Below are 15,085 nucleotides of genomic sequence, written 5' to 3' on the forward strand. Positions count from 1 at the left end.
TTTGTTTGTTTTTTAGTTTCACATAACATCTACAACCCGAGCACAAACATTTCTACAAGAATTATGGTCCTTTTCTGTTAGTGTGGTAACTTGTGGAGGTGGAAGTGCAAGGAATGCACTCACCACTCATGAAATGAGATCTCTTTTTTAAACTTTTTGAAACAATGGCAAACAATGTACTTTATGTGGAAAGAGAGCTGAAGTACTCTTAAGGAAAAAAGCAGCAAGCTAAACTGTGCACAGAGATTGTAATAGTCTTCTTATGGCTTTATGTAAGTAAGAGCAAGACGGCTATGGGGTTTACTTCACTTCTCTTTCCCTCTCCCTCCCTCTGTGATTTCTTTCAAATAAAAAACAAAACAAAACACTGGAAACGTAGAAACTGAATTGCTCGGTAAAATGCAAGCACCGTTTCGGGTTAAGTCTGTATTACATTCTTATGGTCTCCTACTAAAACGATTGCTGAGGTACATTTGTTTTCCACAGATCAAAATAATCCTGTGCTTAATCAGGTATGTTTCTACATTTAATTTGTGTAACTACTGTATATAAAGGTAATGTCATCTCTGCTACACTACACTGCTTTCAGTATCTAACGTCTTAGGTACACAATCAGTGCAGTAGTTCAGAAAGCTGCCCATTAAAAAAATAAATTAAAAAAAACACAAATAAAAATGAGGTCTCAAGAGGCATAGTAACACAACAACTGAAAATAAAATAAAAAAAAGAAATTCCTATCTATAAAAGTTAAAATTAATTGGGATACATTTGAAAAAAAAAAAAAATGTCTGAACCTCAGCTCTGAAGGTTGAACAGAGGTTAAAAGAAAAGAAAGGAACACATTCCTCCTTGTAAAAGGGCAGTCACCAATCATCAGCCACCATTTGATAAACAGCAGTAGGTTGTGAAGTAGTAGGATTGTCTGAAACTATAACTAAAAATGACTTAGGGTTTAATTTTAGGGTACCCTCAGGGAAAACAGCAAAACTGCAAGAGAATATAGGTCACGCTGTTCCTATTGAATGTAAAACAGCAAACTCATTCTACTAAATCTATTGTACATTTTTATTTTAAAAATATTTAGATACCATAGACATACACACCACATAGATGTATCTCTCATATCTCCTATGTTTAAATCCATACCATTTTTAGGACTTACAGGTTTTTTTTAGAAAGTCTACGCATCTATTAAGCCCTCTGTCAGTTTGACAAATAATGCTGTACAATTTGAAAAGAATCAGGTCCAAAATCTAAGCATTAAAAATAGATATTGTTCTGCTCATTATTTGCACAGCCTAGAAATTCGTTCTTGTTTCTGATTTCTAGATTTAAAAAGACTATAGTATAAACTAAACTGTGCCTGGTATTCTGATTTGCAGACAATGTGTAAAATCCAGCACTCCTCTGTCAGAATTAAGTAAATCCCCACATCACCTGTCATAAGTAGGCTTTTAAAAGCTCAATTTTTAATCATGCTAGTGTCACTGTACTATTAAATATACTTGAAAGATCTAAAGAGCCAAGATTTTTTCAACTACAGCTCATAAAAAACAGTGCGTAGGTAAGTAAACGCATGCAAGAAGTTGGTTGTAATACGTATGCATATAAACAGTAAAAAGAAATAAAAGTCATATTTCTTTGGTATCAAGTATATATCTTACTCGAATTCCACAAATCTTTCCTAAGATTAGAATCAAAGCTTTCAACCGTATGTGTATCTTCTGATACGCTCCAGTACCAAAGACTCACATGCTAATTATGAGAAAATGGTATTTTAATAAAAAGTGTCCTATTCAATACAAGTAGTAGTACTGGTTGCCCCACATTAAAAAGTGTTTTGTAAATTTTTCCAAGTAATAAAACTGCTATGTTTGACAGAAGCCTTAGTTTTAAATTCAAGCAGCAAGTTTTGAAGTTATGTGTCATAAGTTTCCAACTACAAAAGGAAAGTTTTTCTGATGTTCCTAATGCATGCAAACAAAATAACTTGCTGTCATTTTTTGCAAAATTATATACTTAATACTCTGAATCAATTCCTACATGAAATGCTAAATAAAATTACTTCCACAGAGGTGTCTTTTTTCTACAATTGCCACTTTTTTTTTTCTTTTTTTTTTTTTTTTTTTTAAGAAGAGTCCATTCTAAAAAGACCTGCTATTCTGTCTTACTTGGAATCATTTAGAAGTTTAACTAAGAACTGAATTTAATACCATTGAAAAACGTGCCATCTTTTTCTGTAAAATACACATACTGCAAGACAAATAGTAAAAACAGCATTGCCAAAAGAACTCTTTCCCTACTATGACCATTTAAGCTGCTACAAAACCAGAAATGCTTAACAAATCAAGTTTTTTCTTACCTGAACAGCACTGTTAAGAAAGCAGCTGTTTTGTCCTGGTTCATTTAATAAGCCTTTTGTAGGGGCCAGGGACAGTATACTTCCAGGCTGATAAACTTTTCCAAGGTTACCCCCAGGTTTTCGTAAGAATTTCACCCATGCCATTATTTTTCAGACTTTATAATTGCAATATTTACACTTAAATATTTAAGGATATGATGGGTGCAAGGCAAAGAAGAAGATCCTAAGAGAACTGCTCTAAAGTCACGGCATTCCGTTCAACTCTGTGCAATAGGAACCATTCATGGGCTTAAGTCCATTTTCCATGAGCAGCTGTCAGCTATCTATCAGGAGGAGTTTCTCAGTTAAAATACAGCTATACAAAGTTTTTAAACTCTCAGACTTAAAAAAAGAAAAAAAGGGGGAAAAAAAAAAAAAAAAGAGGTGTCCAGTTAAGGTTAAAACATTTTAAGAGTAATTAGAATAAAAGTTCTTATAAAGCAAGTCGCACAGTAAGTGACTTCTCCTTCCAGGGGGAGCAATAAAGTATTACTACAAATCATTAGTTGTATTATATCTCAAGTTTATATATATCACAAAAATGGAGAGTTCTTGACAGGCGTTATACTCCTGTTCTCTCATTTTGTTCCATCTTCTTTTTACTTTTAACCGTGATCCGCAAAATATATTCCAGTTTAGAAGACTCCATGTTTATTTCATTCTCTTTCCAGTGAACCTGAAATAGGAAAAAACCAGAAAATATAAAAATAGAGTTTTCCAATATGTTAAAGATCTTCTAAATCAGAAAGGAGATCACAGCCAAAACAACCTCTTAATCTAATGGCAGATGCAATAACCAGGGAAGAGGAGGAGAAACAACTGCCACCTAAAAGTTGTTTTTAAGGCAGAAACATTAAATTATTTTATCTGTCATAATTATCTTCTAACTTACTATACACCTCTAAAGACCATGATAAAAGTACTGTAAAGGTTCTGCAACAATATGCAACAGCTTATAAAAAGACCATATAACACGAGTTATTCTAACTTTCAAAGTCTAATAAAAAGATTACCAAGAAATAAACATTTTTGTTCAACATTTGAAAGCCTAAGATGGTTTTGGTTTCAATACCCCAGGAAATCACATGAACTGATACATATTTCTATGTCTTAAGATTACTAAAATGTTATAGATACTCAGCTTTCAAAATTTTGTACTACCTAGTAAACACGACATAAATACGTCATTAACCTGGTTGCCTTCTTTAAGCATCCAGAAAAACATAGCTAATAGCCGAGCAAGAACATTCTGGTAGTTGCCCCAGTAACTGATTCCAAGATTTTCCATGAAAAGCGTTGTTTCTCTCACTGTTGAAGGTACATATTTATGGTTAAATGACTGAACATCCAGAACATCACCACAGGCACATGTAAAGCCCACGTTGTGATCATCTCATAACAATGGACTATTAAATCAGTTTGGCATTACTGCCTCGTCCACATAAACATTTGATGTAATAGCACAGATCAGAATAAACTTAAACAAACCAAAGCAGTTAAGGATGCGTATTTGGAAACGACAAAACGAAAAGGTGAGATTTGGGCCTCACATTACAACCAAGATATTCATCTTAGCTTGTACATGCATGTGAGATACTAAAGACATATCAGTACACTTCAAAACTTCCAGCCTTCTCACTACATTTTTTTCCCCACTGTGCAAGCCTTTCAAGATTGGTGAGCAGCATTAAAAGAAAACAAGATAAATTTTGTAGTTAGAAAGCTGTATAAATTGGAAGGTAACGTTCCCCAGCTCAGAACCAACACCACATTCATGTCAAACAGTTCCACAGCCCAAATACTGTACAGCTGGGACAGCACAGAAACAAATCATGCGACTTTCAAATGATACCTGCAGGAAGTCTTGCACCCCCAAAACCATTTCCCTTTATTTAAAAGAATCATTGGTATTTGCATGCATTATCAAAAAAAGAAAAAAAATCAATAACTGGAACCTAACCAAAAGTCCCTTTTGCCCCATGCATAATTGGATGGTTTTTGTTTGTTTACTGGTGTTACTGTATCTCACCCGTAAGTAATTTGATTTAATAATACTGGAAATAGTAAGTGTGATTTGTGACAGCATTGAGCAAGGAATCTGAAATCTAACTGGAAACTGACCTTGACAGAATATCATGTGATAATTTTGTTTTCTTTATGTTCGCTTCAATAAACACAGAAAGAGGGGAAAAAAAAAGAAAAATATGTAGCGAGTAAGTGGAAATGCATATCAGTTGAAGATCTTACTAGAACATTAAATTATTTAAACAGAGTATCAACTTTAACTTTTACGTGGAAAAAAAAAAAACAAAACCCACAAACAACTTTGAAGTGCTCCACAATATAACAACTACTCTTCTACAAAGGACCAAGCTTTTAAGAAAACAGGGACAAAGGCGGAGATGAAACAAAAATTAACCCAGAAAAAGACTAAAGAATCTGCGGTCAGGTATGCAGAAGTGATAACGTCATCTGTACAGAGCAATTAAAGGAAAGAAGATTTTTTAACAAGTGTTTTCATTAGTTTCAGCACAGTACGTAAATAGAAAATAATGAATCACTACTGTAAAGATGAATAAAGAGGAGTCAAGGAAGAAATCTAAGGTCTATAGCTGGTTATTATCAGACACGTGTATATGCATACATATACATATATATTCAAGAAGCCAGTACCACACATCAGAAGTGCTTAGTAATATGAAGCATCATTTGGCCCAAAGCCTCCTACTATCACAGTGAACCATAACTTTTAATTCCTAAAAAGAATGTTATAATTACGATTTAAAAACAAAACCCCAGAAGAATCTTAAATTCAACTCTTACAACCACCAAATACTTTCTACTGATTTCTGATTTAATATTTCTAGATCCATACTGAAAAACCTGACCTTTTTGTCACAAAAAAGAGCTTCTTGAGCACGCATTTTCCTAGCAATACAGAGTTCTTAATTCCACTTTATGTAATTTCCCATATGGAGAATTATGTACGCTTTTCTCCAACCTCCTGCTGCTGTCCCAGAAGACAAAACTGAAGTTAAAATGAACAATTTTTGGCAATCAGCAATATCAAACTCTGAAGGGGAAAAACCAGGAAAGAGACTGGATTGGGAACAGTACAGATGGCCCGCGGTAGCCTTAAAGGTGTAAAGCGTATTTGCACTCCAACGCGTGCTTGAGACGTCCCTCACTGTGTTCCTATCTTTGAGCAGGATGGAGCAACAAAATCAATGCAGTTCTCGCCCAGAAACACCAGGCTTGCTATCAGTGTGTCCTAACCTAGAATAAATTCCCTACTGAACACACTACACTTCTCATCTCTGAGACTGCTCATACAGTGGTACCCAATCACGTGGCAATTCAGCTGGCTTGTCCCCTGCTGTCTGCGTTTCAGTGGAAAGATTGATCAGCATATAGCAGCCAAAATAAGGTAAGGAAATAGAGGGGAAAGTAAGGTAGACAGTGTGCCAATTATACAATACAGAAGTTACTGGGAAAAGACATGTTTCTGGTACGTAAATTTCAGTTGGAAACAGATCTTGCATACTCAGCTGTGACTACAGTTGGTTATTTAAAGAAATCCAAGGATGGACAAGAATGGCAGGATTCATTTCCAGCCCAAAAAAAGAGAAAAGCTGAATCCTTGCTTCATAAGCATGTTATTTTCTCACCTGAAGAAAAGTGTAATGATAGACCCAAAGTCGTGTTAAATTTGGGAAACATTTCTGTTCTTTTTTGCAAAAAGGGAGATAGCTACTACAAACACATCCGTGAAACCGACCCCTAAGACCAACAGACAAAAGTTACAGAACATTCAGAAAAATTTTGCCTCTGTAGTTCTCATTTTCAGCCTTGGGACTTACTTATATCAAGTCACAAAGGTAAAAGGGACTCCATCAACTTTTTTGTCTCTTATCATACTGTCAAGCACAATTTCCCCATGTTCCTGAATAACAGACGTATGCATGGATATAGACAGGAAGAACCTCTGAATTTATCTACTCTGTATTTTAGCTGCTAAGAAATACATATGCTGTTTTGGAAACAAGTGTTCTTCCAGAGCAATTTAAGACAAAGAGCATTAGTTCACTAAGAACTGCTAGACAGGCTTTTTTTTCTTGCATTTCAAGGATGCCCTAGTACAAACATCCCATGTACTAAGCATTTAGCTGTTGGGCTGTGTTTCAGAAAAGTTACAACAATTCACTGCAAGAATTTAATAAAAAATGGTTCTGGATTAGCTCTATGTTGCTGTTACACTACATTAAGGTGCTTGCGGTTCAATTTCACATCAATGAAGCTGTGAATACAAACAATTTCAACTATCACACCAGGTAAGTGAACACAATCTTGTTCTAATAAATTGCAGAATACATTCATTGTACAGTTTTCATATATGGGACAGATATTGATTTTCCAAAGCACTGTGATATTATATTCATATGGCCTCTATATAATAAACTACCCACAACATTAGTACACCTTTTCCCGAAAATGTAAATGCGACCCTAGAAAGATCAGAAGCAAGTACTTAAAAATTATACTGGCAACCTTCTCAAATTACTCTTTTTATAAATGCATTCTTTAAACTACCTATGTCCAACTAAACATAATCCCCGCAGCAATTCAAAGACGTGTCAAATATTTAAGAAAAACCAAAAATGGCATATCAGAAAGGTACTCCATTTAAAAGATCTCTCTCTGCTTCTACTATTCAATTAGAACTCTGTGCTAAACGGGCACTCTAGTCCCTTTGTTTTATCTACTCCTCTTTCTCCTAAAAAATGGTCACAGTCAATCCAAGGAACAGACAGTAGCTGTGAAATAATACTATCTTGACACACAGTTCTCTGGCCAATGTGACTAGTAAGTCCTAGCCTGGAGTAGGAAGTTGCACTACCCTTTCTTTCTCCATCAATACCCTGTATCAAACACTATGGTGCATAGTTTCTTACTCACTGATAAGTGGGGCACTGTAGACAAGCCTTCCAGTGGTGCCGTAAGCAACAGGATTAACTTCTGCCATCCATTTGTCATCACAGGAGAGAAATTTTACAGTGGCACCTTGTTTTGAAATTTACATTGTACAAATATCTCAAAGTTTGGTTTTGTTTAAAAAAAAAAATAAATAAACAAGAAGAAAGAAAAAAGCCAAGATCAAAAAAAACTATTGTGGAAGGTGCTGGCAAGGATGTACGCTCTTCAGTCACAGCAAATTTTTCTGGATTTGGACCATCCCGCAAGAGTATTATTCCTCTGCTGACAAGCCTAGCCTCATTGCAGCTGGTTCCATAAACCAGAGAAGTGATGCTGCTGATCAGCCTTCTTTCCTTCCACCTCCCACAACATTCGGTTAAGCTTTTAGACAACTGAGACTCGGACCACTGCCTCCCACAGTAATTAGGCACTGAAGACTGTCCTTACATGTCTGTGGAAAGCCACTCTTGCTAACAGCACTGCAGCATTTATTAGCCACTGGGGTTTACCAGTTCCTCCTAAGTTCTTGGCTTGATTAAGGTGTGGGCGACTGAGGATAGACTGTAAGTTATTGAACCATACAGAGACTTCAATAGGTGTGACCTCTAAGCAAAACAGTTATTTCACATAGCGCTATTGGCATGCTACATGAGATTTTTAGCAGCTGATAGTTAAAGAAATATTCTTGCCCTTCAGACTAGAGAGATCAATTTTGGATGACCGTTCTCAACCAAAGACAATAAACAAGGGCAATGAACTCTTAAACCAACACCTATTTATCAGCCTAAGTTCTTCTACCTTGCCCAATTTCAATCACTCTTCTTCAGTCGTCAATGATCTCATCAAGCACCCGGCTACCCTTAGTTGTGCAGCCTTAAAGGACAAAATATACGCCTGTCACAAATTTCTAGCACTTGCCTTTATAGTTTCCAAAACAGCAAATACACTAATCAGCAAAAATGCATGTTATCACCTGTTTTGCTGATATACCCTAGCACATAAGGAACTGCCGCTGGTGCAATCTTTTCAATGTAAGAAGTAATGTCACTAAATTAGTTTAGAAATCAGTGCAGTTCCTATTTTACCTAAACAAATCACTTTCCACAAGCACATTTGTGTTTAGGTGTCTTTGATATCCATTTAGACAAAACGGATGAGGTGAACAGTTGTTTCTGTGAATACTGGAACTATCGATCCCTGGCTCCCGATAGTTTTATGTCTCACGCATTTTCTCCCTAGTCGGGGCATATGCCAACACTACTGTTTGCATCTTCTTACAAGGTCTCTCTCTTCCAGCCAGCTGCCTGTTTTCATGCACTTTGTAAGTATATAATCATCTTTAAGACTTCTATCAAATTGGGTGGAAACCTGCCAATGGGTTCATGTTGACTGTGTGTGTCTCTAAAATTTGGCTGAAGAATCTTTATTTACACGGTCTCAGCTTCGTTTCCCAACGACTCTCAATGTGTTGAATAAATGACCGATTGCAAATCCTTCTCATGCCCAATATTGAGATTACTTTTAAGCAACACAGCTTTTTGCTTCTGCTGGCTGTTCACGCCTCTGTGCTGAGCCTGGCAACCGACCCAATGGTCTGACAACTCTGGTAAATCAATTTCTAAACTGATACATGTTACAACTTAGGAATTTAGATACAAGACAACAAAAATTGGAAGGAAGAGTGATTAACATATTGCAAGGGAATAAATTTATGATAGGAAGCCACTAGAGTTTTCTGCAGTTAGCCAACAATATTAGCACTGTGGTTACCTTCTCCTCCTCAGCAGAATGAAATCCATCAAAAATACAACAACTTGCAACTGTGAGAATTTGAGTGTTTTCGACACCCCAAAAGCTTGTCATTTGAGTTTACCGATTTTTGTCAACAGAACAAAAATCTGATTTGTACTGTGACAATACTGGAGGTTGCGATGATTTTCCCCCCACATTTGGAAAAAAACCACAAATAAACAACAAACCCAACAACAGGCAAGTTGCTTTAAAAAATATAGAAAAAGACTGAAATTTGAAATGAATAAACTCTTACATCCATCTCAATGGGGCTGACTCATAATTTTTTGGTCCCCGCATAAATCCTGTCCCCTTCCACCTCTACTGTTGTGTTGAACTGCATATGTCAACATGTCCCATTTGCTGTAAGACACACCTAATGCTTTTAGTAGTCACTAGTCTTTGTCTTTGAAAATTACACTACTCACTTCAAAAGCTGTCAAAGAAACATGTTTACAAGAATGCAAATTATCACTATTTGAAACATCAGACAGAGAAAAAAAAATCACTGATAGCATTTACTTGCAACATACATAACATGAAACAACAGCAAACACTGTTAAGACAAAAAAAAAAAGAAAAAAAAAAAAAAAAAAGAGAATCACATTCCCAGCAGTGACCAGCCTTGATTTTGCAGGCCATCTGCAAGTATGCCAGCCAGTGGTATCGGTCCAACACAATCTCTCTGCCTTCAGTCACTGAATCAAGAAGTCCCCAATAGAAAAAGGGGTGGTTGATGCTTGTCTCCTAGAAAAATATTCCAACCAATCTTCTTTAAAATCTTCTGAAGATTTTAAACCCAGTCTTTTAAAGACCTCTATTGTCTTTTCTCCAGCCCTTATCCATTTAGCTGTCACTCATATGGCAAACCACTGCTCCTGCACGTCATATTTCTCTGTATCCTTTCAAGATGGGAGAACCAGAAGCATAGATGTTATCCCAGAAGGCTTTTATGTAAGTATACAATTTTTTCTTTAAGCTGTTCCAATAAAAACTTTCCTATTTTCATCAAAACCAAAACAACAGGTTCATAGCTCAGCATCTCTGGGCTGTTACAACTATGAACCAACTTTAGAAATAGCTACAATGGGAACTCTGAGTAAAGACCTTAAAGAATACAAATTCCGAACCCATGACATGGTCTAACATTTACACTGAATCATCGCACAGAAATTACAGAGAAGATTTTTGTTTCTCCATCTTCCTACTCCTTTACAAAGTGCCCTGTTCAAAGATTACCACATACTCTTTCCTGAACCTCAAAAAGATAAAAGGTATCTTTACAAGAATAATTCTCACACTTGCCTTTTTATCCCAGATTAACTGTCTGTCCAAACTGTAACCTCGCCTTTCAGTATTCTGTGTAGACGTTTGATCACTAACAGAAGTGTAAAATACCAAGTTCTGCTCCTTCCCAAAAAGCTTTCCGATTTCTTAAGACACCAGGAAAAACTACATAACCGAGTTACAGGGAACGGTAATACGAGCATCATCTTTAAGACCACCCATATTTTATAGGCTTGACAAAAAAGGAATGTTCTGAAACTTTACACTTCATATATTCCTTCACAAACCAATCTGTACAAACCTATCTACAAATATTTCACTCAGTCCGCACATCTAAAATTCTGATCCAGTCCACCTCCCTCAGCCCATCATCATTTAACCTGGCCCTGACAAATGCCAACTTGTTTCCACTTAAACCACATGGATGTTTTTGAAGAACTCTTTGTATGGGTTTCACACCCATCACTGTGTCCCTCAAGTGACTAAACTGTTTTAAGAGGCATTAACCAAGGAAAAACGACAATGTTTTGCTATCAAGATCTTGGAAAGCAACGTAACTGAAACATGCGATAGTGCTAATACCCTGACCCTGAAGTCCTATGGGTCCCGTACCCAAACAATTCTGTCAGTAGTACATCATGCACACTGTGTGACTAAAAAGATTCTGCACTATCAAGCTTTGATATGAAAGTCAAGTGCATATTTTAGGTGTTTTTACTGTCAACGTCCTACTGGATAATAACTTTTTACACAAGTAATTTGATATTTTAAGAAAACAACCAGTAAATACCTCTAACTTTGCAACGATTTGTTAGGAGAAGAAAGGATTATGTATCATTTGATTAAGCTAACTTATATTCAAATTATGACATGAACTCTCACTATTTTGATAACTAGAATCACATCTGCAAGAACAGGACAGTTAATAATAGTCAGTCAAGGCAACTTCCATTGCCTTGAGGGGAAAGGGGATACTACATCATGAATCGGGCACAATACTATTCACATGATTAAGTTTTTGCTCTTAAAATAATCCTAATAGCTTCAAAGTTAAGCAAGAGAGGATTTATTTTTTTTTTGGCATGTGCAAAATAAAGCATTAAGCAGAGAGATGTAAAACTCACACTTATTTTGGGAAGGGAAAAAGTACACGTTGAGAGAACAAGCCGTATTTCCCCTGAAAAGCTGATTCTGAAATATTTGCATTGAAAAAAATCAAAGAAAGGGATAAACTTAAGCTTAAATCAGATGCTAAGCAGACAATTTGCATACATCTACTGAACCTCCTTCTGTACGAACACGGCAAATAACACAGCCTCCAACTGCTGCGAACTGATTAAATTTCCAACAGCTCCAGACTACCTGTACTGGCATTTCCTGTTCTAAACACTCTTTGAAAACACTCCAGAAAAAACTCGCTGGTGGGCATGTGACTACCACGTTAAACATTAACTTAGCTCGCCGAGGCGACAGAGGAGCTCGCCCCATCCCCGCACCGGACCCGCGCCCGTTCCGGGGGCATCCCACCCGTCCGCTTACACAACCGGCGGGGACCGGGCCGGCAGCTCGCCCCGCCATATGCTTTTGACCCCCACCCACGCCCTCCTCGGGCGGGATTTCAGCCCGCCGCCGCCACCGCCGCGCCCACGCCGGCCCCCCCTCCTCCCGCGGGTGGGCACCGCTCGGCGGGCAGGGGCCGGCGGGGCCCCGGGGCCGGCCGCTCGCTCGCTCGCTCGCCCGCCACCTGGGCGCCGTGAGGAGACGACGGTCGGCGCCTCAAAGACCGGGCGCGCCGCGGCCGCCCCTCAGCGGCCGCCCCCCCCCGCCGAGACAGCAGCGGCAGGTGAACGTCCCGCCGAGGCCGGTGCCTCACCTCCCGCCCCACCGGCAGACGCGACCCCCGCCTCACCTCCCGTCCCCGGCGCCTCCCGCACACAGCTCCTCTCTCGCCCCCTCCCGGCGGCGACTCCGTCCACAGCCCCGCCCTCACAGCAACTTTTGCTCCTCTCCCCCCGTCTCTTCTCCTCTCCCCTCCTCTCCTCCCCTCCCCGAGCCTGGCGCTCCAGGGCGGTGCGCTCCTCCTCCCCTCTCGCCCGTCCCGCCCTCTCCCGCTCGGCGCCGCGCCTGCGCAGTAGGGCGGCCGTGGTCTCCGCCAGTAGCCCGGATCTTCCCGAGCGTGCCCGGTGCCAGGGAGAGGGCGGGAGCGCTGAGGGAAAGGGGAGAAGCGATTGGTGGGGCCGGGCCAATCGCAGCGCCGCCGCCTCCCGCTCTGGCCGGAGAAAGACCCGGTGCGCGTGCGCAGTGGGCGCGCGGGAGGGCGGTTCTCCCGCCTCGAAACCGCGCGCGCGAGGGGCTGTGACCGTTACCGCTCCTCAGGCGGCGTGAGGTGAAGTGAGGCGAGGTGAGGCGGGGGCTCCCCCCAGCCTGCCGAAGGTGGAGGGCTGGGGGAGCCGTGGCAAGGTAAGGAGCTGCCACAAACTCCCCCCTGTCGGCTCACTCCCCGATTTATCATTGGTTGAAGGCGTGGTTGTCCCAAGCGTGAAAGCCGTCGTGGCTGATCCTGAGGTAACTGAGGGCAGCCCTCAATGTCGTCCGGTCGCAGCCCAGGAAGCCTCAGTTGGGGTTATTCCAAACCACTGGGTTTTCGAGTTAATAACCCGTTAAAACGAGCGAGGCAGCAGTTGTTTTTCCAGCAATTGTTTTCCAGGGCTCGTTTCAGGATATCTGTCTACGCACATTGGCTTCACTTAAGATGCCCGTGACCTGGCCCAGGCGTGCGGGGGGGCTGATGGAGTGAGGGCAGCTTTGAAGCCAAACTCCGAACAAGCGTGTGTACATCTCAAAAGTTGCGTTGCATTTGAGGTCCATGTTGCCCAGAAAGATCCTGTACTATATAGCACCTTCCTGAGGGTCATCGCCCCAAAGTTATGTTCCCTATAATTCTTATCTGGTGTATTATTTGGGGGAGGGAGGGGTGTTTCCTTTTGTTATTTGCAAAAGGAATTACATGTTGATGGATACTCATATTTCTAGTTGTTCAAGTACCTCGTATATTTCACTATTATTATCATCTTCCTGGATAAACATGTAAATTTCTTTAACACATTTCACTTCTAGATTAGTAATGATTTTTATTTACCACACCCAACATCATTCTTTAGCGTATACTGCTGAATACAACTTTTTGTAGTCTCTCTTCCAGTTGCCTTTTTCAGCGTCTTTCAGGGTTGGAAAAGTGCTTATGTGTATACAAGTATGTTTGCTTTTCTAATAGCATCTTCTGCAATAGTAAATGATTTCCCTTCCTGCATCTCCTTTAGATCATACAGATTGCAGTAATGTTTCACTCCAGAACTGACTGTGTGAAACACAAGGCACTGCATAAAATTAGCTTGCCACCTTACTTAAAAACTACACTTTCGTTGCTCTTATATCCATTTTCATTAAAAGATAAATTTTAATAAATTTGGGTCAGAGCATTTTTGGTAGTGTTTCTTCCATTATATTTCTAGTATAAGAAGCCGGCTGGCAAAGGCAATTTTGTCAGTTTTACTCCCCAACGTTTTTCAACAAGTGGCAAAGTTTTTACTTCAAAAAACCCCAAAAATTCTTTGGGGAGATTTTAATTACGTTTTCCAGGCTTTTGTTATATATATATATGGCCACACTTTTCAGTGATTTGGATAGTTATCTTATGTTCGCAAGTTGGAGTTACTTAATACAGGTTTTATATAAAATGCTTTTTCTTGAGACTTTCAGATGCTATGGCCTGTAATTGACATGTATATATTTTTTATTTTTTAACAGATACCGTGCTTGTTTGCCTCTTGCTTTCTGAGAAGTTGCTTAGATTTGGTGATTTTTGAAAGGAATTGAACGTCTGATTCTCTCATTGTCCTAGGATTCATGCAGTATATCAGCACAATGTGCCTTCCTAGGTTTTTTGTGGAGTTCTTTCTTAGCTGCTTATTGATAGGTATTTGAATTTCTAGTTCTCACTGGAAATTTTAAGATAAAATCATGTTAAAAGTCGGAATGTTAACATTACCATTAAAAATCTAGGTTTGTGTTAGTGACGCTTGTTATTGTATATTTATAAAAAACATCCTGCTTATCATTTTGGTTACTATCAGTTTAGTCCTTGATCTTTGCGTTACTTCTTTGCAAAGCCAGTCAGGCAAAGGCATCTGTGAATCCCAAAGTAGGATTATGACCTCATTCTGATTATGACCTCGTTTTGATATTTTTGCTTCTCCGCGAACTCTGCTTTCTTGTTTGCCTCTGCCCTTTCTTCCACACAGATTTGTTTTTCACGGCTGATCTTTTAGAACTCCCTTAGGATTTATGTTGGTTTCTTCTATTCCTTTTTTCTCAGAGTAAGTGTAGTTTGTGAGCTTTGATCATGGTACGCTTTAAGATTTTCTACCAGTGAATCTTAACAGAGTCTTCCACACAGTTCAGACAGAGAATGACACAGGTGTGGCACAGGAAGCCCTAAATGAGCTAAAAGAAGAATTTTAAATTTAGAATAAATGGTGCAAGTACAAAACAATGCTACAAGGGCAAATGATTTCCTGTTGCAGTTATTGTCAGCACAGGATATGTGCTATGCCTGATGCAGGGATGCAGAAT

The 15,085-nt window shown here is 39.3% G+C and overlaps 1 protein-coding gene across 2 annotated transcripts in view; it reads right to left on the reverse strand.

The window, feature by feature from the left end:
- Positions 1 to 12,478, reverse strand: part of USP53 (ubiquitin specific peptidase 53) — a 39,261-nt gene extending 26,783 nt beyond the window's left edge. Inside the window, exons 1-2 of one of the 2 annotated variants that reach the window (XM_063335614.1) lie at positions 12,363 to 12,478; positions 2,363 to 3,077 (exon numbers count right to left, since the gene is read on the reverse strand). In XM_063335614.1, the coding sequence (XP_063191684.1) occupies positions 2,363 to 2,506 (144 nt within the window). In that variant the 5' untranslated portion in view covers positions 2,507 to 3,077; positions 12,363 to 12,478. Of the gene's footprint in view, positions 1 to 2,362; positions 3,078 to 4,522; positions 4,542 to 12,362 lie in introns of those variants that run through there. The other variant, XM_063335615.1, reaches the window with a different exon arrangement.
- Between the last annotated feature and the right edge of the window lie 2,607 nt (positions 12,479 to 15,085).

Source organism: Chroicocephalus ridibundus, chromosome 5, assembly GCF_963924245.1.
Source record: "Chroicocephalus ridibundus chromosome 5, bChrRid1.1, whole genome shotgun sequence".
Lineage (NCBI taxonomy): Eukaryota > Metazoa > Chordata > Aves > Charadriiformes > Laridae > Chroicocephalus > Chroicocephalus ridibundus.